The sequence below is a fragment of the Triturus cristatus genome, chromosome 3_2 (genome assembly GCF_964204655.1).
Source record: "Triturus cristatus chromosome 3_2, aTriCri1.1, whole genome shotgun sequence".
NCBI classification, from domain to species: domain Eukaryota; kingdom Metazoa; phylum Chordata; class Amphibia; order Caudata; family Salamandridae; genus Triturus; species Triturus cristatus.
In genome coordinates this window covers 647109773-647135452 of record NC_140584.1, presented here as the reverse complement: position 1 = coordinate 647135452, position 25680 = coordinate 647109773, and the positions used below count along the sequence as shown (strand labels likewise).

The 25680-nt window shown below is 41.8% G+C and overlaps 1 protein-coding gene across 1 annotated transcript in view; it reads right to left on the bottom strand.

Annotated features, from left to right (window-relative positions):
* ACADL (acyl-CoA dehydrogenase long chain) overlaps positions 1-25680 on the bottom strand; it is a 650248-nt gene that overhangs the window by 567276 nt on the left and 57292 nt on the right. The window contains exon 2 of the mRNA XM_085648595.1: positions 2923-3099. Coding sequence (XP_085504721.1) covers positions 2923-3099 — 177 coding nt within the window. The remainder of the gene's footprint in view (positions 1-2922; positions 3100-25680) is intronic.

Below are 25680 nucleotides of genomic sequence, written 5' to 3'. Positions count from 1 at the left end.
AGGTCACTCGTCTGTGTCATTAATAACATGGGGAGAGGAGCTGGCCTCGAATCTGGGGAACTGGGTTCGAGTCTCGGTAACGACGCTGAACATCCTGTGATTCTGGGCAAATCACTTAATCCTCCCGTGCCTAACAAAAATGAATGTGTCCTCATGTAATGCAACTGGTGCTATGTAAAGCGTTTTTATACCAGATTCGGGTCAAGTTCGTGCTATATAAAACTCTGTAAAAAAAAAACAAAAAAAAAAAAAAAACAATGGTGTCACCGGAGTCAGAAGCCACACAATCATTTCCTCTGATCTGGTTTCCACACTGTGCCTTGTGTTTTACTGTAGTGTCACTGTCAGGCCAAAGTATGGATTGTATAGCGTCAACCAAGCTGGAGAGCCAAAGGCCTGTGATGTCATTTCCTCTGAGGTCATCAGTGTGCTAACGAGTGTTTTGAAACCCGAATAAAGCTTCCTCTGGCAGGAGAAGTTTGGCAGGTATGCCCCGCCTCCTCTTCCGGTTGGCAGTGCTTTCTACTTGTGTGGAAATGCAGGTAGAGCGTTGGTTGAGTACATGCATCGCACCCGATATCAGCACAGCAGTAATTTGGGGTAGTCTGCTCTGAGCGAACTTGGTGGGCACGCTCCCAGTAATCGGAAAGCTATGATTGTCATGCCACACGTATTCACACATTAACTCGCGCCTTTTTAAAAAAGTTTGTTTTTAAGTTTTTTTTTTAAATGAAAAACTGTACTGCCTTATTGAACAACTATCCCAGATCATCAGGGAACCTTTTCCGTAGCATAACCATTCACTCTCTTCAAGAGTGTGTCCTACAACACAGCCAGGAAGAAGGTCTACCCCTTAGAGGCACAGCGGGTCTCCCTGCTCTGACAGTGAAGAGCCCCTGGGAAGTCTTGAGGGGATCTCGACCAGACCCACCAGAACAGGGTAATCAAGTCCCCCGGTGCTCTGCTGTTCTGTAAAGAAACAACCCCTCTTCAAGCAAAGGGGGGCCCTAATGAGGCGGTGCGGCCATGTTTCACAGCCTGGCCACCCCAGAGGGCACTGCATGTACTCCCTTTATCTAGGCATTATTGGCTGATATTCTTGCGTTTTTGTGGTAAATGCCGGAAGGAAGCCCAGAGGGACCAACAATAGCAGCTTCACACATGCCCTAAACAAACCGAGGTTGTTTGGCGAAGGTTTTGTTCTACCTGGAGCGAGAGCTCTGCAGCCAACTGAGACCGCCATGCTTGCCCAGGCTGGGAGCCATCATCGCCACCTGTGGCCCTCACTAGAAAAGAGGCGCTGCTTGGAACAGGACTGCACCGACCTTCAAGCCGCTACAAATAAACTGAACTGCCACGCGCGCCTTGAAGAGAAAAGCGCTGCGCTAGGCGAGGCGGGAAGTCCGCCGTCTGGACCAACCACGCTGCATCCCGCTTTACATACCCCCATGCGTGCTTGCCGCATACCTCCAGCTAATCGCCGCAGCGCTGCCCAGATGTTGGTGGTAAACGCGCGCTCATTAGTGCAAGTTTATATATAGAGCAGGGGGAGAGGACGAGCACACCACCGCCTTTCTCCGAGGCGAAGCAGAAATGCCTCGGAGAAAGGCAGCGGCAGTTCCGGATTCGGGCGTGTTTTTCTTTTCTCTCCTCTTGCCATTGGCTGGAGGAGATAATTAGAAAAGTAGCAAAAAACACGCCCCCGAATCCAAAAAGGACGGGGTCTGTTCGGAGTGACGGACCTCTTCTTCAATGGCTGGCCAGCATTCAAGAGGCCAGCCAATGGAGAAGAGGGGCGGGTTCAAGCCCCTCTTCTCCAAGTCATTATATCTCGCGAGCGAGACTGCGCAAGCGCAGCCTTCGCTAGCCGAGACCTAAAAAGGCTATGCTCTGTGGGAGACAAATACAAGATGGACAAGGCAAGTAATCAAATAAGAAGCTAGCAAATCAAAGTCATAATAAATCCCATCAATGATAAACAATGGACGAGATATCAGCCCCGGTAATTTAACAACAGGTAGTTTGAAAAAATAGGCTAGATCTAAAAATGGGACAAATCACTTAGGGCAATTCTTTGCATAAGAGACTTCAAGGCCATACTTGGCATAGCATTTGGGTAAAGCCGACTGGAGGATAAAGGCGCATCTTAGGCACAAACATTGTGAAATATTAGCTTTGTTATGTACTGTAAAAGAAAGGTGAAAATAATGTGCTCCGACACCCAGCACGTTCGTAATGTACAGGTTTTTTTTTACCATACTTGCCACTGAATTCATGTTACAGGAATGCATATTCAATAGACGGTGTATAGGCCTTTCCTCATTTATACCATTTAGAAATTTCACCACTACCTGGGTTTAATTTCTGTCAAATCTTAAATCAACATTTGGTGGATTAATTATGGGGTGGCTAACTGCTGCTTGAACACAAAGTCATGGTTTTAAGTGTTTGGGTGTCAGGTTTTACAGGATCTTTCACCATCTCTAAATAAATATCAACGAGAACAAAACCATTTTTACAATGTAACTGTCCAGCTTTGTAAAGGCTTTAATCTATGTTGAAGTGCCTTCAAATACAGAACATGAGAAACAAGCAGGTAAACTAATAGTCAATTATGCTAGCATCTAGTTTTTATCTCCTAAAACACAAGCACCATTCACTGCACATGAAAATCAACAAGGCCCTGCGCATTCTTAGACAAACATTAACAGTATAAATGGATGTTTTTTAATGGCACGTATAGGTCAATTTCTTTCAAAGTCTTATGTGCAAACGTGTTTCATGCTTGCGAAGCATTTTTGCAGGCTTTCAGGTCAATTGTATAAAAGGTGAGTTTAGCGTGTTCTGCTACAACAGTTAAACTCCAAAATTTTCACTCAACAAATAATTAAAAGTACAGGTAAATATAATCGGTTTGCCTACTTTGCATGGTGGGGAACCACCTCTTCCTGGAAGAAACGCCTGGCACTATTCCTGAAGATATCATGTTCTGCAGATAAGATCCGTCGGGTTCCTATATCCATCAGGCTCTTAGCAGAAGATGGTTCGGGGCGGAAATCCCCAAGGTTTTCATTCTTCTGACTCTGGGTGTGCTGGCATCTAGAGAAACAACACAAACATAGTCAGAACAAAGTTCTACTGTGCCAATATAAAATAAATACAATCAGTCCTGCACAACACTTAATCAATGTAATCTAAAACGGTAAGTTTTTCTTGACAAATGCTGAACCAGTTAATCAAACGTCCCCCTCTCAGAGAAAGTGCGGTATGTAAATAGAAAGTCATCTTACCTTGGGCCCAAGGGTTCTTCTCCTTTATACCTGCTCATTAGAAATATTGATACTTGTGCATAAAAACGAATCTAGAAATGTTTATAATTAGTTATTAATGTGTACTGCTGTCTTCAGAGAGCTCTACTCCTTAGCTGATCAGTGGGATCTAGTGCGTTTCTTTCTGCGATTCACAACGTTTAATAAATACATTTAAAGACTCAACTGAAAGCAGAATTTTGAAGTTGTGTTTGACAATATTTACTGCACTGGCCGGGAATCACAATGCTTGAGCAGAAGCCACAGCTGGGTTGAACCAGCCCCTCGACTTTAGGACCCAAAGCATACAAAGTTGGGACGAAAGCTTTTATGCAGGGACCCCAGGGGAACAGCATGACACTCCGCGTGTCAACCAGGTCAGGCAACTTTCAATAATTTGAACGTCAATTTAGTCGGATTTGTATTTATTAGTTTAAATTAGGATGCTTGTCATTACCATGATAGTTTTGGGATGAAGAGGCCTGTCAGTGTCTAAAAGAAGAGAAACGTGTGGTTACAAAGGAGGCACTTCAGGGTATAAGGAGGTGATGAAAATCCAAGGAAAGAGAAGGTGTTTCAGACAACATATTGCGCATGTATAGGTACCAAGTATATACCATCCTGTTGAATGAACGTGGTTTACGGATAGATATTGGTTCAGCCGCCCTGGGTGCTCTGTGAATTACAACAGGTTGTGAAGGAGCCTTCCCTAATGCAAAGGGGACAGTAGAACACAGAGGTTCATAATGTGTGAATGTATACTTTGTCCTTCCTCCCGGGCATCAGCTGTCAGCAGCAGGCAGACAACCTATGTTCTTTTAAGGTCGAGCCTCTGCAAGACCTGTTGTATCCTCTTCTTGGGGCTTTTGGCACACACATCGATTGCCATAGGTTGCCATCTGTAGCATTCAGAAATGCTGACTTGTTATTGGTATTTGTTGGTATTAGTCCCTCCTTTCTGTGTCTGTTCATGTGTCATGGCAATTTAACTAACTGTTTCTTTTGGTTGGCCGCTGCAACATACTTCAATGTGCCTGATTGCCCATCCTCCAGTCGTATAGGCATGCTACTGTTGTCTTCCTATTTGCCATTGTTTTATTTAGTTCACACGTAATCATCATGTATTTAATGCTTTTATCTAGACCGGGACGCTGAGACTCTAACCCAGTTCCCCAGCTCCAACGTCGGCAGCTTTGGATGTTATGCCACGTCCTCTCTCCAAATATTACTGTTTTTTATCTGGTTGGTTAGCTGGTCAGTCGACAGTAAACAATTGTAAAATGCCAAAGGATTGTGTTCTATCTACACCCAAAATGAAAATGTAAATAAATTAAAGGAAGACAAAAAGACATAGTGGGTAGGAATTTTCCAATTGGCCATTGCTTTATTTTAACATCATGTACTTGGCTGTTAGTATGTAGGCAGGGAATCTGAGACTTGAACCCAGTTCCCCAGCTCCAAAATCAGCAGCTTTGGATAATATACCACGCACTCTCTCTAAATAATGCTGGTTTTTAATGGCAGTGATCGCACTAAGTGGGGGCATTACCAGTCCATAATGTCCTTATAAAAGAGAATGCCTTCTTCAGTGCCACAGTCTTAAACTTAATCCCGGCCCAGGCATTTTTTATTGGCAGCTCACCCCCATTTGGTGATTATTGCTGAATTATATGGTTAACCTCGCTCTGGGGTAGTGAAGGGTGTCCATGCGAGAGAGTGCACTGCTTGGGTGTTTGATTTTAGCTTATAGTAAACTGTGTTTTCACAGTATGAAGAGTGGTTCTCTTCCCTACACTTTAGGGCCTGGCATCATCTGTGCAAGATGGCACTTGGCTCGGTTCTCAGATTTGGGTTGCAGATCAAAGATTACCACCTTTAATTTAGTTTGTACCAAGCAAAACATCAAAACTCAGTTACAGTAAAAAAACATTGCGTCTTTTATTTACTATGCTGTTGTCAGCCTAAGACAGCCGTCTCTGAAAGACGTTTAACAATCACAAACAACTTCCACTTGCTTGGATGGATTTCCTCAGCTGGTCAGTGGACAATAAAGAATTGTAAAATGCTAAAGGATTGTGTTCTATCTACACCCAATATGAAAACGTGAATACATTAAAGGAAGACAAAACGAGATAGTGGGCAGACATTTTCCATTTTGTCATTGTTTTATTTTGTCAACACAATCATATATATTTTTTTTTATCTAGGCAGTGAGGCGGAGACTCTAATCCGGTTCCCCAACTCCAAGGTCGGCATCTTTGAATGTTACGCCACATTCTCTCTCCAAACATTGCTAGTTTTTAATGGCAGTAAACGCCACTAGGTGGAGGCAATACTAGTCCATAATGTCCTTATAAAATAGAACGCTTTCTGCATTACCACCGTCTCACACTTAATCCCGGCCAGGTATTTTATAATGGCAGCTCACCCCCATTTGATGATTATTACTGAATTATACTGTTAGTCTTCAGCGGTGAAACGTGGTGCCGTACAATAAGATCACATGGAGTGAGGTAGCTGCCTAGCTCATTTCCTGCCGTACAGCGTCTATTTTGCTGGTAGTGCACTGTTTCGTCACACACTAGAACGGTATGGTGTTAGCCTTTATATAGGGTTTATTACCCCTGGTGATTGGTTCTATTACCCTCACTCTGGGGTGGTGTTGGTGTGTCCATGCGAGTGCACTGGTTAGGTATTTGATTTTAGCTTCTAGTGAACTGTGTTTTCACAGTATGGAGTGGTTCTCTTCCCTGCACTTTAAGGCCTGGCATCGTCTGTACGACATGGCGCATGGCTCGGTTCTCAGATTTGGGGTGTATTTCAAGGTCTAACACGTTTTAGTTTAATGTGTACCAAGCAAAACATCAAAACCTAAAACTCGAAAAACAATGTGTATTTTATTTACTATGTTGATGACAGCCATCCATCAAAGACGTTTAACAATCACAAACACCTTCCACTTGGTTGGATGGATTTCATCAGCTGGTCAGTGGCTAGTAAACAATTGTAAAATGCCAAAGGATTGTGTTCTACACCCACTATGAAAACGTGAATAAATTAAAGGAAGACAAAAAGAGATAGGGGGCATAAATCTGTATAAATACCTCATACATTATAATTTTTTGCATTAAAAAAAAAAAAATATAGCGCAAACTTGCTTCAAAGTTTTTGGAGCGCTATGTATGCGCACAAGTTGCATTACACAATGTCACCTTTATTTTGTAGGCACTGGGAGATTAAAGTGATTTATCCCGAATCACAGGATCGGGAGCCTGTGGTACTGCACCATTTCCCTGCTTCGTGTACATTAGAACAGTAAATGTTGCTGTAGCCACAATAATGTGCTGCACAGGTAAATACATATAAGGTTCCAAAGGAGAGACCGACTGCATTGCAAATGCTTGTTCTTGGTGGTGTGCTCTCCATCCTCCCTCTATGGGAATGAATTGCCGTAGCAGGTAGCAGCCAATTTAAACCGTTTCTCCTTTTTGTGAAATACAGTAAGAGAGGTTAGAAAGGGAACTGGAAAATCTAGTCGCTAAGATTCCGCCAAAAGGGACTCCCACTTATGTTATGTATAGCTGTTACGGGAAAAGCACATGCAGCTATTTAAAATATTGGGACAAGTGTACTTAGGAAGTCAGACACAGCCATCCTCTGGTACTGGGTACCATTGAATAGAAGTTAAAAAGAATTAAATAGAGACTGAAGGAATCTATAAGATGTTTTTAGAGCTATGCAAGCTTTCCGAAATTGGCAAGAGGAAACCCTCAATCACCAGCAAGTCTCAGATTAGATTTTTTAAAAGGCACTAAAAAACAAAAGAGAGGAACAATTGATAATTGGGATATTGTAGGAGGCACAACTGTGCTGGGTTGAAATGATGATCTCTGTATGTAACTATGATGGTGTCCATATTTCTTCCTGGAATATTACGTGCCTAATAAAAAAATATTATATAAAAAAAGGAGATACCAAATCAGTCACATGAAGGATATCATTAGAGCTTGGACCCCAACTACACTGCCTCCGAGTTACCACTTCATCAGGACATAAAGGAGATCAAATAGGACAGAGTAGAGGATCTCAAAAGAATGCTAACCTTCCTTAATATGGTGAACAGAGCAGGTGTCCTAGGATAAACCTTCCTTAATATGGTGAACAGAGCAGTTGTCTTAGGATGTTCGCCAGTCTGTGTGCCAGCGAGCGGAGCAGCACGAGCCAGTGGGAAGGCAGATATTGTGCAAGCAGCACAATGGAGAGAGACTGTGCACAAGAAGGTGCAGTGAGAGACAGAGCGGCAAGGGAGAGGCCATGACAGAAGGACAACACAACGCCCTAATTGCAGCCTTCTGTGAGGTCCCACGAGGTGAATGCTCAGAGAAGACAGGTGCGTATTCTGATTACCCGGGATAGTTTCAGAACAACAGAAGGGGGAGTTCGGCGCACACTGCCTCACATTCCCGCCCAGTTCGCCACTATGCATTATGGTAAATGCAGTACACAATTAGTGCTTACTCCAAAATATTTTTTTCACCAAAGTCGGTGCAGATCGTGTTGTATATCTCTAGATAAATATGTGTTTCTAGATTTCGTCCTTTATCAGTATAGAGCAGCAATATTTCATCTGAGGTAGCTGGAATTGCTGACAAAATCTTCACAGATCACACAGTGCCACTTACAGGAACACAGGTGCGTCTCCAAAGCTTGTCAGCTCAAGAGAGCCTTTTAAACAGGAGGAGAGTTGGCAGCACACTGCCTCACATACCAGAACAGTTTACCCCTTTGCATTATGGTAAATGCAGCACAAAATTAGCGCTTGCTTCAAAACGAACTGTCGTTTTTCACAGTTTTTAGGTCTCGCTGAGGCCAGCGCATGCGCTGGCTCGGAGAGCATTTTGTAGTTGAGATTTTTTACGTGCTGCCTGTGGCCTAAAGCTTGAGTGCACGTGAGCGTGCACGCGCGCAGCCGCCAAACACTGCTGCGCGCGCACCACTCACGTGCTTGCAGTTGCCACACGCAGCGCTCCCGTCCAAGCGATCGCGATCACTTTCGCTTTGATGTTTTCGCTGGAGGTAGCAACTCACCCTCTCTCGTTTTAACCTCTTTATCCTTGCTAAACCACTTCTTAACTTTTCCAAAGAAGGTTTTCTTCTTTTTCTCTTCTTGGTAATACATTTTAGCGCTTACCAAAACTCTCTACTCTTTCCGTATTATAAATATACAATACGAGTCTTCAACCAATAGCAGCGCGACTCACACTAACGCACCAATCCTGGAGCGTCTACGTCACTAAACAGCTCTTCCAATCCCTGCGCGACTCACACTAACGCACTAATCCTAGCGCTATCCAATCAGAGCGCGGACCTTCTGACGTCAACAGCCGCTGCAGTCTCTGTCTCCTGTCTCTGTCACTCGTCTACCCCTCCTTTACAAAAACTCTCAGTAGACTTCGTGTCAAAACTTCTACAAAATCTATTAGTTACAACATAAAAACATCTCCATTGTCTGCTTCGCTAACCACAGAATAGTAAAAGAGAATCTATTTCTCAAGAATCAACAAACTTACATACATCTCATAACGGTTTCCTCTAGGACGTATCCAAAGAGTCTTACAATCAATAAATGTATATGCATTCACGCACATTCATGCAAGAAAAATATAGTACATACACACAGAATCCTGCTTCCCGAGAACAGCGCACAATCTGTCCTATTACAGAATTATAACTCACAACAACTAAGCAGCTTACCTCTGCCCAGTTCCTCAAACAAGCTCAGAGAATACCTATTACTCCTCCCGCAATAAGCTTTAACGGCAATCCTTACGGATCCCTGGGACTTAAGACCAGAGTTTCACAGATAACCTTCACTAGGATACACACTCCTTACACACCAGAAATGTTTCCTAATAGTAACATACAATAATGTCACTGATTCCGAACCCAGACAATGTGAACGCGCAACTTCAATTGTCACACGTTATTCCTTACAATCCCGTCTTTCCCGAGAGCAGCATATACACCTTCCTCTGCCCTACTACGGAACTGCTACCACAGCTTCCAAATTCCAGAAGCACTACATATAACTCAACATGACGACTCCAACATATAGTATTAGTACATATACCAATATCATCAAAAATAAATCAATAATCAATAAGCTAATATACAAGCAATCTTATCTTATCAGATCAAGACAACCATCTATAACCATCCTCTGCTACCAGAGAAATTGCTAGAAAAATCGTATCTTCTCCACCTCTGAAACCCCAACCTGTCGCAATGAAGTATGTATCATGGCACTCACTAGTTCCCACAAAATATGTATCATATTGGGATCTCCTTCTGGTAATACAAAGTTTACCCTTCTGCGGTGCATCTAGAGCTAAAGTTGGACTAGCCCCATTCTTCAACTCTTTTCCCATCTCAATGTCCCAAATTGTTTCACTCTCTTCATAATTTCTCCCTTTCTCATGCATGTTCACTCTCCTTTCTTCTACCATATCCAGGAAAGCTCTCTCCTCTTCTTTCAAACTGCAAGTTAAATTATTCTTAAAAATATAATCTAATGTTAATCCTTTTTCTTCAATAAAAATCTCACCAAAAGTGTTAGCTTCTTTAGCTGGATTCAGCTCTTTGTTCATTGGCAAGTGCCCAAAAATACTATCTCTGTTAGACATCTTATAATCTACTTTCCCTAACAAATAAAAAACACTACTTAAAATACTACAAGAAATACCATATGTAGCTGGTAAATGGTGATAAGTAACACCCTCTGAGACGGATGCAGGTAATTGCATACAGACGTAGCAATCCCTTACTTCCATTGTCTTCACATATTCATATAACAGTTTAGAAAAAAACATTACTAGAAAAATTATTAATTGACCTATCTTTGTGTATGTAACTACTACTTCTAATTGGAACTACTTTTTGAGAATTCTTCTCTACATTTGTCACATTCTCTATATTCATTCCAAATTCTACTCTAAAAGTAACTAATAAAACTAAAATACCCCATAGAAGCATTAATAATCCAGTACAACAGCAGCACATTCTACACCACCTCTTAAAGAAGGCACATCTATTACTATTATTCTCTACGTTAGCCATTTTAGTTTAACCTCTACTACTCCACTACTGTTTGAACTTCTTCAATTCTTCAGCAATTCTTCAGCTTTCAGTTTATCCAAATGATCTCTCCGTTCACTTGATCCAAGTGAATCCTTCTTTCATTCAGTTTGGATATTTGTCATTCTTCACTTCAATTTCTTCAACATCAAATTGTATCAGATCTCCAACGTCGGAATCCTCAGTACTCGACTCTTCTCCAATGTCAGTCAAGAGTACTTTCATAATTTCACCAGTATCTTCCTCAACCACTTTTCTCAAGACCACTTCCGGATTATCTTGAGTCACTGTTTCTTCTTTTCCTTCTTCAGACAGTGTCACATAAGACCATTCCGGTGATCTGTACTTTTGGTTGGGTCTTTTAACTCTTCTTATTTCTACTGGTTCTTTTGATCTCCTTGATTCTTCTCCTTCAGCCTTTGAAGTTTGACTTGATATTTCATTTACTTGTTCAGCTTTTGATGAATTTGCTCTTATTACTCTGTATCTCACCCTTTTAACTCGGTTGTTAGGCCAACGATCTCCTTTCACAACCTTTTTCGGCCTTAATTCTTTAACACTCTTTTCTCCAATCGAGGTTCTCTTTCTCAGAACTCGACCCTCTGTTTGTTCATTTTCATCATCCGTTTCAAGAGCCTCTTGTTTCCGTTTCCCAGCAGTCTTCTTTTCCTCCACAGATTTTTTCACCACTGTTTGAGACTTCCCTACTTCTGTCCCTCCTCGGGTCTCCGACACGCAATCTTCTTGCTGTCTACTTGTCCCTTCACCTAGCTCCTCATCAATGTTCCCTACACCTCCTCGGGGGTCTTCCGCAATCTGTCCCTCTCTATCTTCTTCTGACCCTGTTTCTTCAAGAATAATCTCAAGTGGTTCTTCAATCTCCTCCTCTTCTGATTCAGGAGTAATCTCTGTGTGATTTCTTTTTTCTTTTCTTTTCCCTCCACTGCTACTTGAAACTTCAGGCTCTTTAACAGAATCTGATCTTTTCTCTGATACTCGCAGTGATTCTCTTGAAGCTCTCTCTGCTTCTTTTCTCACTGATTCCGTATCTTCAGGATCTTCACCATCACTGGAATCTGACTCTTCAAAATACTCTTCACCAGTTCCCTCTCTCGGACTTGGAACTCTCAGAGTATGACTTGCATGTACCCAGTGCCTCACTCCAGCACACTTTACTGCAGTCGTTGTAGTCAGAATAACTTGTCTTGGCCTTCCCCACTTTGGAATCAAGCAATTTCTTCTCCTGTGAGTTTTTATCCTCACCCAATCTCCTGGACTCAGATCATGGGCTTGCTTCTTCTCAAGTGTGGTAGCTTCTTCTCCAACCTGGTGAAACACAGAATGAACTGCGTCAGCCAGGCCTTTACAGTAATCCAAAATCATGTCATCAGTTATTGACACCAACTTATTCACAGGCACGAATGCATGGCGCATAGCACGTCCCATGATTATTTCATGCGGGCTCAAACCAGTAGTTCTATCTGGAGTAGATCTCATTGTCATCAGAACTAGAGGTAACACATCTGGCCATTTCATGCCAGTGGCTAAACACATCTTTCCAATTCTATTCTTGATTGTGCCATTGATCTGCTCAACCACACCAGAAGCCTCTGGTCGGTATGCACAATGTAGCTTCTGCTGTATTTTCAATGCTTCACAAATTAAACCTATGAGTTCATTTTGAAAGTGTCTACCTCTATCAGACTCAACTGTTACTGGAAACCCGTACCTAGGAATCAACTCCCTCAACAGTAATTTTGCCACTGTTAATCCATCATTTCTTCTAGTCGGGTAAGCTTCCACCCACCTTGAAAACAAACAGACTACTACCAAAACATACCTCAGTCTGTTCACTTGGGGCATTTCAATGAAATCAATCTGCATTCTTGTAAAAGGACCTCCTTCTCTGCCAATTGTTCCCAGACTCACCACTGTCTTTTTCCCAGTGTTAAATTGCTGACAAATTAAACACCTTTGACAGATGCTCTCTGCAATTGTCCTGAACTTTGCATTGTACCAGGTCTGCTTGAACGACCTTACCATCGCGTCCCTCCCCAGATGTCCCTGGCCATGATACATCCTTGCCATTGACGACAAGATAGAGTTAGGCATCACTGGTCTGCCATCTCTGTAGACCCAAACATGGTCTGGTTCTCTTGGAGCACATCCTGCTTTAACCCAATCTTGTTTCTCTTCTTCTCCTGCCTCATCTTGTAACTGCTTTACTTCATCCCACGTTTCTAGGACATTAGTAAACATCACAGAAAGAAAAGACATTTCCTCTATTCTGTCCCGATTAATTGACTGATTCGTCTTAGCACAATACTGTGCAACATCATTGGCGTACCTGTTACCAACAGTAATAAAATCATCCCCTGGACCATGGGCAGCACATTTTACAACTGCTAACTCCTTAGGCAGCTGTATCGCCTCAAGCAATTTTCCAATCAATTCAGCATTCTTTATCGGAGTTCCACCCGATGTCAAGAAACCTCTTTGCAGCCACAACTGGCCAAAGTCATGCACCACTCCAAATCCATACTGACTATCAGTCAACACGGTTGTTCTCAAATCTTTCCCAATCTCACAAGCTTTTGTCAATGCCACTAATTCAGCAACTTGCGCAGATTTCACTCCTTTCAATGGTGATGCTTCCATGACCTCTGAAACTTTGCACACTGCATATGCTGCACATAGCACACCATCATCATTCCTCAAGCATGATCCATCCACAAACAACACATGGTCATTCTCAGGTAAGGGAATATCCCTTATGTCTGGTCTCGGTTTTGTACAATACTCAAGCACATCCAAACAATCATGATCATCTTCCATCTTTATACCCACATTTTCAATATCCGGCAAGAGTGTTGCTGGATTCACATTCACACATCTCTCAAGAGTCACATTTGATGCTCCCAGAATCACTTTTTCGTACTTAGTCAACCGACTATGTGACATATGCTGAGTTCTGCTTCTCGTCAAAAGAATTGCCACATTGTGAGGTACGAATACCCTTACAGGATATCCCATTATGATCCCCTCACTTTGTTCCAGGCTTCTGCATGTTGCAGCCACAGATTTTAGACAACCTGGTAAACCCACAGCTACAGGGTCAAGTGTCGATGAGAAGTACGCAATAGGCCTTCTCAATTGTCCATGTTTCTGGATTAACACTGAAAGTGCACATCCATTTCTCTCACTGCAGTACAGTTCGAATTCTTTCTCATAGTCAGGCATACCCAAAGCTGGAGCCTCACACATTTTACTTTTGAGCTCTTCAAATGCTGCCAACTGTTCTGCATCCAGATTCAATGGATCTGTCATTTCACTTTGTCAGTTTAATCAATGGCTTTGCTATCAGGGAAAAATTAATTATCCACTGACGACAATATCCCACCATACCCAGGAACATTCTCACTTCTCTCTGGGTTTATGGAGCTTTCATTTCTCTGATTATTTTGATCCTGTCAGTAGTCACTTTTCTCAGACCTTTTTCAATATTGTGTCCAAGATAATGAACCTCTTTCTTACAAAATTGCAATTTGGCTGGAGATACCTTTAACCCTCCATCTGCCAGATGATTCAGTAAAGCTATGGTATCCACTTCACAAGCTTCACGTGTCTTTGATGCCACCAATAGGTCATCAATGTACTGCACTAACACTGAGTTTTCAGGCATAATCAAATTCTCCAACGATTTCTTCAATAACTGATTGAATATCGAAGGACTCTCTGTATACCCCTGTGGAATTCGACACCATGCTAAGATACGCTGGCCAAACCTAAATGCAAAAATCGGCTGGCTGTCATGATGCAATGGAATTGAAAAGAACGCATGACACAAATCAATCACTGTATACCACTCAGCATCATGTGGAATTTGATACAGAATCACTGATGGATTTGGCACGATAGGACAACATGCCACCACAATTTGATTAATTTTTCTCAGATCCTGTACGATCCTAAATTTGCCATTAGGCTTTTTCAGTCCCATTATCGGTGAATTACACGGACTACTCAGTAGTTCTCTCAGAACTCCTTGCTGAATCATTTTCTCAATTATAGGAGTTATCCCTTCAATTATTTCTGGTGTCATTTTGTACTGAGGAATGTTGGGATATGTAATTCCCTCTTTTACTGCAATTTTCACTGGATCTACATTATTCATCAATCCCACATCCTCTCCTGTAAAATCCCAAACTGCTCTTTTCACTGTGTCTCTCAGCTCTTGAGGCAAATCCTCCGGATTAAACACAGCAAATGCACCAATTAACTCACTTTCTCTATTTTCTAGAGTCATTCGGTACAAAGCATCATCATCTGGTGTCTCAAAAGCTATTCCATCTGGTGTACAAAAGATTGTGCAGTTCATCTTACACAATAAGTCCCTACCTAACAGGTTCACTGGACTCGTGTCACAGACAATAAATCTGTGCATGTCTGAAAATTTCCCTATCTGTACTCTTACTGGTTCAGTAAGACGTGTTCTGATTTGTGTATTGGCTACACCAACTACTTGGATTGCTTCATCCGAGAGAGGAAGATTTCTAACATCTGTTGACCTGACAGTTGATCTTGTCGCACCTGTGTCTACCAAAAAGTAACACTCTCCTCATTTATTTTCCCATCCACAAATGGTCCTGCCTGGTCTATTTCTAGAGTTGCACCAAGTATGCACTCTTCCTCCTCTCTTCGGCACCGTCAATAATCACCCTCAGACTCACTCCCTTCACTCTTTAACAAGTACTGCTGTACTTTGTTAGAACGTCTTGGTTTGTTTACCTGCTCATCATTGAAGAATCCCGAGTCCTGATTGTACTTTTGTACCCCTCTATTCTGTGGCAAGGGCGGTTTTGGCTCCTGACTCTGTTGTCTCACAACTTTCTGTTGCTGTTGCTGCTGGTTATTCCCTTCATTCTGCACCTGTTGATTTAAGGATTTACCCTCATTATTCACTAATGGTGGATTAGGACATTCAGATCTCCAATGTCCCAGCTGGCCACAGTTGTGACAAGGGAACTTTTTTTTCGCTTCCTCAAGACTTCCTTTCCCCTTTCCTGCATATCTGGGTCTATTTCCTGCATTATTCCCTGGATTATTTGCCTGTTCCACTAACTGTGCTTCCTGTCTTTCTGCAACTTTCACCTGTGCCCACATTGCCTTCTCTTTCAGCTTTCTTTGTTTTGCTTCAATTTCATCACTGAAGTATTTTGCATGTCTCAGAATCTCATCTACTTTTTTACTTTGCCAATCCACTGTGTGCTCACGAATTCTCTCACCAATTTCAGGTCTTAGGCCATATACAAATCTGAATACAAAATGACTCAAATCCTTGTCACCCAGGTGTTCATCTCCACTGAATTGTTTAAAAGCCAGTATCAACCTTTCGTAAAAAGCATGAACTGATTCTTTTGCTTCCTGTTGTGTTCGGTCTATCTTAACCCAGTCTGTCTCTTTTGGAGGAACTTTACTCTTCAGGTATACCATCACCTGATCATACTTCCTCATTACTTCTGGATCTGGTGCCCCTGTTCTTGGATCTCTTGGATATTCCTCAGTAGGCCAACTCACAACTATTTTACACTTAGTCCACAAGTCTGCTGGAACAATTATATCAAACAGACTATTCAGGTCAACCCACAGCACTTTTGACAACTTCACAAACCTATCTACCTGCCTATACCACTCGACGGGCTTTTCTCTCAATCGAGGGAAATCATTCGTAAATGATAATATATCCTGTCTGGTCCATGGAACATGTACATATCCTCCTCCAGGTATTTCTCTCATGGGATAATGCTCCACTGGTTTCTCCTTTTCTCTCACTGGAAATGCTGAATAAGTTGTTCTGTCTTCAGATTCCTCTCTTTTCTTATACCACCTATCCTTCCACTTTTCTACATCACCCCATCTTCGCAATAATGCCACCATTTCTTTAATCTGTCCTGTTCTACCAGAAGTATTCAAATTTTCTATGTCTTTCTCTGTGAAATCCATCCTGTAAGTTTTCTGCAAAACCTTTACTTTATCAATGTCAACTCCTTGCTCATTTGCTATCGCTCTTAGTCTATCATGAGTATTTCTTGCTCTCCATGTTATGCTTTTACACATAAACATTAATTCACCATCATGATGACTCTTCAGGATTTCTGTTGGAACTGTTCCTGTCACAAGCTCTTCTAATTCTATACGTAACTTAACCACATCAATAACTTGTGAATCCTTATCCTTTTTCTGAAGAATCTTCATCCAATCATTTAAATCATCAACTGTTATTTCAGCAGTTTTTCTCACTGGAACCACTTTCTTCTGCGGTTCTAAAATTGGCATCCCTGAACAACCAGGTTCACTAACATCCAATAGTTCACTACATGTGTCATGTCTTGTTCGTCTCAGGTCACTTCTTTCTGTTCTTTTATCTGAATCTCCTGAAGGACCAACTGAATTTGTCAGGTTATTCCCAACATATGGAATCACCAGTCCATTCTCACCTGTTCTCCGTTTGTCAAACACAGGCATAACTGGACCTATTGTTACAGGCACCGTAACAGCTTCCAGATTCTTCGTTAACTCCCTAATTTTCTCAGTCAGTTCTGTTGTCGTTTTTGCTAATTTTCTGGCATTTTCCTCACTACTTCGATTTTCTCTCTCCCTGAAAGAACTATTACTTCTTGATTCAGGTGTCATTTTTTCTTTCTCAACTGTATCTCTTATCGGAGAGACAACTGGTGTACTCTCATCTGGTTCTGGTCTATATGGAGGTGGTCTCTTGTAAATCATGTCATTTAAGACCTCATCCTCATACTCTCCATATCCTCTCATATCTGACTCAGGAACCCTTTCTTCTGAAGGAGCAGAAACTTCAACTGTTCTCATTGGATATAATCCCTCTGTCATACTAGCATCTCGCCATCTTTTCATTCGATCATGATGTGTTTCACGATCATGTCTCCTCCCAAACATGTATCTGTAATACCCTCCAGATCTTTGCTTTTCTCCGTCATGAACTTCCTCTTCCCATTCCACTAAAGCCTCGAACTGTGTAGGTCTCGGCTTCGGGTCTAAGCATAACATCTTTTCCCGTAAATTTCTCAACACGGCCAAATTAAATGAACCATGTTCTGGGAATGCTAAAACACCATCTTCTTTAGTATACCTAACCCAATTCTGCAACCATATACAGGTATGTAATCCATATTTCGCAGCCATGAAGGATGCAGGTGTTTTCGCTGGAGGTAGCAACTCACCCTCTCTCGTTTTAACCTCTTTATCCTTGCTAAACCACTTCTTAACTTTTCCAAAGAAGGTTTTCTTCTTTTTCTCTTCTTGGTAATACATTTTAGCGCTTACCAAAACTCTCTACTCTTTCCGTATTATAAATATACAATACGAGTCTTCAACCAATAGCAGCGCGACTCACACTAACGCACCAATCCTGGAGCGTCTACGTCACTAAACAGCTCTTCCAATCCCTGCGCGACTCACACTAACGCACTAATCCTAGCGCTATCCAATCAGAGCGCGGACCTTCTGACGTCAACAGCCGCTGCAGTCTCTGTCTCCTGTCTCTGTCACTCGTCTACCCCTCCTTTACAAAAACTCTCAGTAGACTTCGTGTCAAAACTTCTACAAAATCTATTAGTTACAGCATAAAACATCTCCATTGTCTGCTTCGCTAACCACAGAATAGTAAAAGAGAATCTATTTCTCAAGAATCAACAAACTTACATACATCTCATAACTGTTTCCTCTAGGACGTATCCAAAGAGTCTTACAATCAATAAATGTATATGCATTCACGCACATTCATGCAAGAAAAATATAGTACATACACACAGAATCCTGCTTCCCGAGAACAGCGCACAATCTGTCCTATTACAGAATTATAACTCACAACAACTAAGCAGCTTACCTCTGCCCAGTTCCTCAAACAAGCTCAGAGAATACCTATTACTCCTCCCGCAATAAGCTTTAACGGCAATCCTTACGGATCCCTGGGACTTAAGACCAGAGTTTCACAGATAACCTTCACTATGATACACACTCCTTACACACTAGAAATGTTTCCTAATAGTAACATACAATAATGTCACTGATTCCGAACCCAGACAATGTGAACGCGCAACTTCAATTGTCACACGTTATTCCTTACAATCCCGTCTTTCCCGAGAGCAGCATATACACCCTCCTCTGCCCTACTACGGAACTGCTACCACAGCTTCCAAATTCCAGAAGCACTACATATAACTCAACATGACGACTCCAACATATAGTATTAGTACATATACCAATATCATCAAAAATAAATCAATAATCAATAAGCTAATATACAAGCAATCTTATCTTATCAGATCAAGACAACCATCTATAACCATCCTCTGCTACCAGAGAAATTGCTAGAGATCAGGGTACCTAAAATAAACCCACTTCCACGGATTGAGTAATTTCACAGTTACACGCACATACATTCATCATACGCTAGGGCCCATTTCACTAACATACGCTCAAATACTCTACCAGCATAAGACCTGTGGGAAGAAAACCCTGCATCTATATCTAGGACGATAGGACCTGATTATAGTGGTTATCCTTAAACATACTCTATACAATCTATACAACAATAGTCAAAAATGTACTCAATAATTGACAAGAAAGAATATTCAACACCATGTTTAAAATTATATTGCTTTATCTAAAATTAGTCAAAGTAAATCAATCAGAATAAATCATTTCTCATAGTTACCTATTCTAACTAAGTGTCAGAACGGGTCAGGACCAGTCTCTCTCGGTAAAGTCTCTCAAGACAAAGTCCTCAGCATCGATCCTCAGCAACGCAAGTTCACGCAGCAAAGGTAAAATGGCAAGTGGCAAAACCCTCCCTAAGCTAACAATTCTTATAATGAAAAATACAATAGAAACACACATAAAGTTGGGAGGATAAACTGTATCACTGAGCAGAGCGAGAAGGAAGGGATGTAACATTGCTACATCTGAAAATCTTCGCTCAGGAAAAGTCACAAGACGTGAACTACGGAACAGGAACCAAGAAACTATCAAAGTATCCAACTTGTACAACTTCCCTCGGCAGCCAGGCCACAGTACATTGTTCATTTCTGAAGCTCCTTTGTTTGCCAAGGACGTTCCATTTCTTTTGGAGATCCTCCAAACTGCTGATGTCCTCATGGAAAAATACAACAAGGACCACGGTCAGTTGTCTTCGACCTTTTTCCAGCAGGGGTCTCTCTTGCCACATCACAGAATATGCCACAACCAGGCTTCGAAATACTGTCAGCTCGGCTAAGGCCTTCATAGGCCACAATAGACCATCTTTAATTAAAGAGACAAAATAAAACATTACTACAGCATAATGATTAAACAGTGTTAACCCCACTAATACCCTTATGTGTATGTATTTATCTAGCTTTGCGACATAAAAAGCATTAATTCAGACAGCGTTTTGTGCTCAAAATAAATAGCACACAGCAACGTTTAAACATGAAAACTTGCACGTTATTATTAAGACAGAAACAGCACAAATAAGCTAACCCTCGTGTAACTTTCTCTTATGTTAAGACAAACGGGTTGATTAATAAAACACACTTGCACAAAGACAAATAGTTAATTGTTATTTATTAATAAATTAATAAAACGCATAGACATGCCAGAGCTTCAAAAGCCCATGAATTTTCTAAAAGAAAACTCTGCTCCAGCACTTTCATTTTCAGGGCCGCGCGGCCGTTACTTTTACGGCCGCGCGGCCGAAGGCTTTTTAATCCTGTTCATAGATCTGGCATACATGTAAACTGCAGGTCATGTAAACTGCAGGTAATTCTATCTGTGTGTTTATGCTTTGTTGGTGGCCTTTATGTATCGGTAATTTTTCCTTTAGTAACGTTTTGTATCATCCACAGTGGTTCTGTAGGATTAAAATACAGTTCCACCGTAGCGCAAAGAACGCTCGTTTACCTGTGCAATGCCTGGCATTTTGTAAATGAGTGCCATCAAATTACACAAACTGGTGACTTGAATGAATACATTTGTGTAGTGTGGTTAGCAGAAAAACCGCTCTAGCTGCTGATCGTTGAGGTCTGGGATTTCTTCCCGGTTTCAAAATCACTGGTGTTTACAGTTTTTACAGAAGCCAATGACCGGAGCGGACCAACAGCCAGTAAGTTTTTAAGGATGGTTAATGGCTGTATCCTTGTTGGGATTGTCATTGATTCAGCCTGAAAATCATGTGTTTATGTTTGGGTTTAAGTAGCACTAATCTTCATTCGCTATAGCTTGCACCATCATACTGTGTTCGCTTTTCAATTAACTTTATTACTCATGGCATCCTGTCTAATAGTAAGCACTTTTTCTTTAAGTCGCTTTTGAGCGTGACGTCTATTTAGCCTTTAACCCGACTCACGTCGAGTCACCAACATCCCTGGCGATGTATTCAGGATTCTTCCACTGTCCCGGTATGCTCTGCACCTTTTGATTTCGAGTTTTCAGGCTTTTAGTCACATCCTGTATTTACTTGTTGAACGAGATTACGAAAGGAGTGAATGCTTAAATATGCATATAACGCAGTCAGGTTTTAAGCTTTGCACTTTTTGATTTCGAGTGTTTCGCCTGTTGAACGAGATCACGAAATGAGTGATGTGTAAACGCGCGCATTACGCTGTCACAATTTAAAGCAGCGGTATCATTTGATCACCCTGGCAGATTTAGACCTTCTTTCACATATGAGCACTAGTACGCATAGTATATTTTGTTTGCACACACTCTGTCTTCCGTTAAAGACGTCTTCATGGATTTTGAACACTGTTTTGGGTGGCTCTGCATGTTTTGTAGCACATTTATTTAATCTTGGCGAGCATGCTTTTCTCGTTTTCAACCAGGTATTTGGTGCTGCAACTTTTTGCTGAGTTTGCACGATTGTCACTAGTTAGGATGACGGTATTAATACTGGTTAGTTAGTAGTAACTAGTGGACTGTTCTTCAAAAGTCATCTGTTTCATTTCATTTTTCAGAATCTTTTGAAGTGACCCCTGATGAAGGGTCATGTTCAGACCCGAAATGCATTGGGATATATGAATGTGGTTTTCAACTGAGCATGATTTGGTTACTAATGAACCACTGATGTAACATCATGTCCTTAAAAATAATTTCGAACAACAGCACCAAAAGTGTATGAACTGATTGCTATTGAGCTAAAGCAGCTAAGAACATTTTTTGTCATCGGATACGTTCTCCAGCCAGCTTGGAGGGGCTCTCCGTTCCACCATACCTGTTGTTTTTTAAAATCTAGCCCTTCCTCATCGTTGCGACACTTTTCTGCTTGCTTGCGCCAGGACACTCTAGTTTGAGTAGCTGTGCGTTATATTACATGCGTTCATTTCATTACATTTAATTTCATTTCATCTTATAGAACTTAGGGAGCCTCAGACCACGTCCATGTACCTAGACTGGTAAAACAGCTCCACAAACGCTTTCCATATATATCCAGGGAATTCTTTTTTTTTAAGGGGGTACTGTCAGGATTAGTAAGATCTACAGACAGCAAGTGAACTGTAGGTTGGGAAGAGGGTAGAAAGTTTGGAGGATGGGGACGTGGAAACTACATACTTCATGGCGCCCCACTACCTGCTTATGGTGAGGACCTCTGGGTTACGGGCGGTAGTACTAATATTTAAATCCATTTCTACAGAAAGCAAGTATCTAGCCACATTTTACTTTGTTGTGTGGGTCTTCTGCTTTTGACTGAGTTTGCACCCATATTCTTTCTCCATTCTGTGTGTTCTTTTCTTCCCGGCTCCCTTGATTTAGGCCTCTTGTCATTTCAGCCCATGGTTCTTATGTTCCTTGCCCTCTTTTTATCGTGCCTCTAATGGTGCTTTCTTCTCAGCTGTTATCATAGTTTATTCTGGAGTCCAATAATCTTTCCCTGGAACCTGGTCGGTAAAAGGCTTGCAATTACACTAAATTGTTTACCATTTCTGCCACTACTCACAGCTTTATACAACGTGTTTCACAGTTGTTACTCCTTCCTGTTTGCTGCTTTCCTCTTCCCTTTAGTTGGTTTCCTATTACTCTTGCCACACGAGGAATGCTGAAAAAGAGATCTTGCTTACGTTACCGAGACACTTCTACCCTGAAGAAGTCAGTACTCATTTTCTGTCACCCTTATTCCTGTTCTCCTTTCCCTGTTGTCCCTCGCTCTTTCCGTTGGCATTGTTGTATTGGCCATAATGCTGCTTATAGGTTAAGGAATCATAGAGGATTTTCAGCAGGTTCGCCTTCCCTGAAACCTGACAACATTAAATGATATACATAGTACATATAATGACACCTACAGTCTCAGCAATGATAACATCAAAACAAATCCGTACAAAACCTGTTTGTGCTCCTAATTGAACACACGATGCACAAGTGAACAAGCATTTGCAATGCAATAGATCTCGCATTTATACGAGTTTGAGCTATTGGCATTGTAAATGACAATGCTTTTTCTTTAAGTTTGGTTTTTTAAAAACAAATAAAAGGCACTGTCATTTACAATGCTAATAGCTCAAACTCTCGCAAATGCGAGACCTATTGCATTGCAAATGCTTGTTATTTTAGTCTTCAATACAAGGATTTGTTAAAACAATTCTGCTAATAAAAAAACCTTAGCTCTTTGTGCAGGATTTGAAAGTGTTTTGTTGCATTGCCCAGCTTCATTATTGTAGCAGGTCTGGAACCACTCTTTCTTGTTTTCTGACTAAAAATACCTACCTCAACATAGCATTGTGTTCGGACTTCTTTTCCATTTCTAATCACCCTTAAAGCCAATTTCTATTTGCATTCTTGTATGAAAGAAAATTAACATGGACAAGACTGCCCGAGTTGACAGTGAATCGCTTATTATTTTTCTCAAGCTCTTATGATTTAGACGCTCATTTTTCCATCAGGGTCTCTCCTTGTGTAATATGCGGACTAACTATTGGTGGCCTCCGATTCAATGGACCAATGAAAATGTGACTGTTTGGATTTGCTCACTGCACTAGCTGAAAGTGGGAACATGACTTCAAAAGAAAAATTGTATTTAACCCGAGTGCATCATTCACATCCTGATATTTCTACAGGTAAAAGGCACTTGTCTTCTGCTCAAATCCAGACTATTTGTAAGCTACCACGACCCACCACTATGCCTCAAATACACACCTTTAAGGTACCTTTTACTGCCACCAGTGGTTTTTAGGATGTGCCCCATTTGTAAAGCCCTTTTGGGACATCACAAAAAGAGAGAATTAAAAACGTTTACTTTGGTTTGCATCTTTAAAGACTACGTTATCTTCAGACAGCAGAAGAGCAGCGTGGCGGGCGATCATATCAATCCCTTTGCAAACACAAAACAATTTCATATGGCACAGACAGCCTAGACCAGTCACCCCGACCTGAACACTTAACATTTAGGTGCTAGAAAGGCTCTGGTCTGCTCCTCCATTCCAGTCTGCACTCAATGGATAAGCAAAACAGCTGCATTTCAGAAGGTGTTTTGTGCAATGAGGCACCACTGGCTTTCAGAGGGTGGCTACAATGAACTCCGCCATTACCGCAAAAATCTTAATAGTTGTATAAAAATATTTCCCTACTGATTCTTGTTAAAACATCCAAAACTGATTACAGATTCAAAGACAACAAGCAGCAGCAGCGTTACATAAATGTCTCAAAAGAGAAAAGAGTAACCCAAAATAAATGGGGAGATAGGGTTGCTGCGCATAAAACCATATATCAAAAAAACAATGGTGCCTGTGGAAATAATAAAAAAGTAACACTAATACCTATAATAATAGTTTTTGTTAAGCACAATGGCAATAGTCAGGGAGAAGATGTACAAGCTCAGAAGAAACTCTCAAAAAGTCCAGCAAGTAAAATGCATTATTATTTATGAAGAAAAATCCTGTAACAATAGGTGTACGATGTCCCAAGTGAAAATAGAACCTATATATTCAAGTGACAGGTTATGACATACGTTAAGGTTTCTAAATACAAAAGAACAAAAAAAAACGACCATCTGATCAATTTGCAATAATCATTTACACACTCCTGTAACAATGACGGAAGCGGAGTACATTTGTTCGTTTTACAAGCGTGTCGACGGCGTTTCGATCTCTCATAGGGTAGGAGGTCTCATCAGGACTTAACACTGAGGAACACCTGAAATCAGTTCATGTAGGGATCAATGGTCTAGGTCAATTCAGGACTGACAAAAAAGGTTGAGACTGGGGAAAAGGCAGACTCCATTACCAGGGTTTAATTAATTTTAAGGGAGGGGGCATGCACCCCCGCTCCCTGAGCTAACGATGGCCCCAGGGACTCTATCCCATGTGTCCCAGGTGTCTATCCGGTGCACCCACAAGTGTGCTCTCATTGGGGGCAGCAGGGGGAGCCCCCTCCAAGCTCCCCTTCAAGCGCCCATCCTGTGCAGCAAGAACCAGCTTCCCTCCTGCCCGACGGAAGCAGGTTTGCTTCTCTATTCCCATGAGTGGGAAGCAATCTCAGTTTTCCTACCTGGAAGAGCGCGGGCAGGGAAAAAATTATGTGTTCACACTGAGCAGGAGCATTTTGCACCTCCCACCAGCTCGGAGTACACATTTTACCCCTGCCAACATTCTTACAGGCAGGAGAACAGGGTCCTGGAGGTGGGCTTCCTAGGACACAACAGTGAAGCCACCCCCAGGGTATGGGGTCCACGGGACCTTCCAAGGCTCGGGGAGTGGAGCAGCGCATTCCATCCACTTCAATTTATAATTGGCCCCAGGGTATGGGGTCCTTGGGGCATCAGAGAGGCTCTGGGAGAGAGCGACTTGCATCCCATTCCCATTAATTTGACATCGACCACGGGGATGGGGTCCCTGGGGCCTCCTAGAGGCCTAAATCAACAAGTGTGCATTTCCCACAAGCCCTGGCCTACCCCATGGGGTTATTGCTTGACAGCGCTGGCGCCCATGCTTTTAAAACATTTTTTTACAGTGGGTTCACGGATACAATGCGAATACGCTGTACATTTAAAAAATACATGTTTTTGTTGGCTCCTGGGGAAGGGGGTAAGAAAGGGGAGGACTAGGAGAACATGGTATCCCTACCCTGCCCCCTTATATCTTTTTTTAAGATTTTTCCAGGGCTTTGGATTGAGTCCCGAGTTCTAAGTGACTGCCGCCACATCGTTGTTGAAGTGGTGGCAACCGATTCGCTTTCGTCT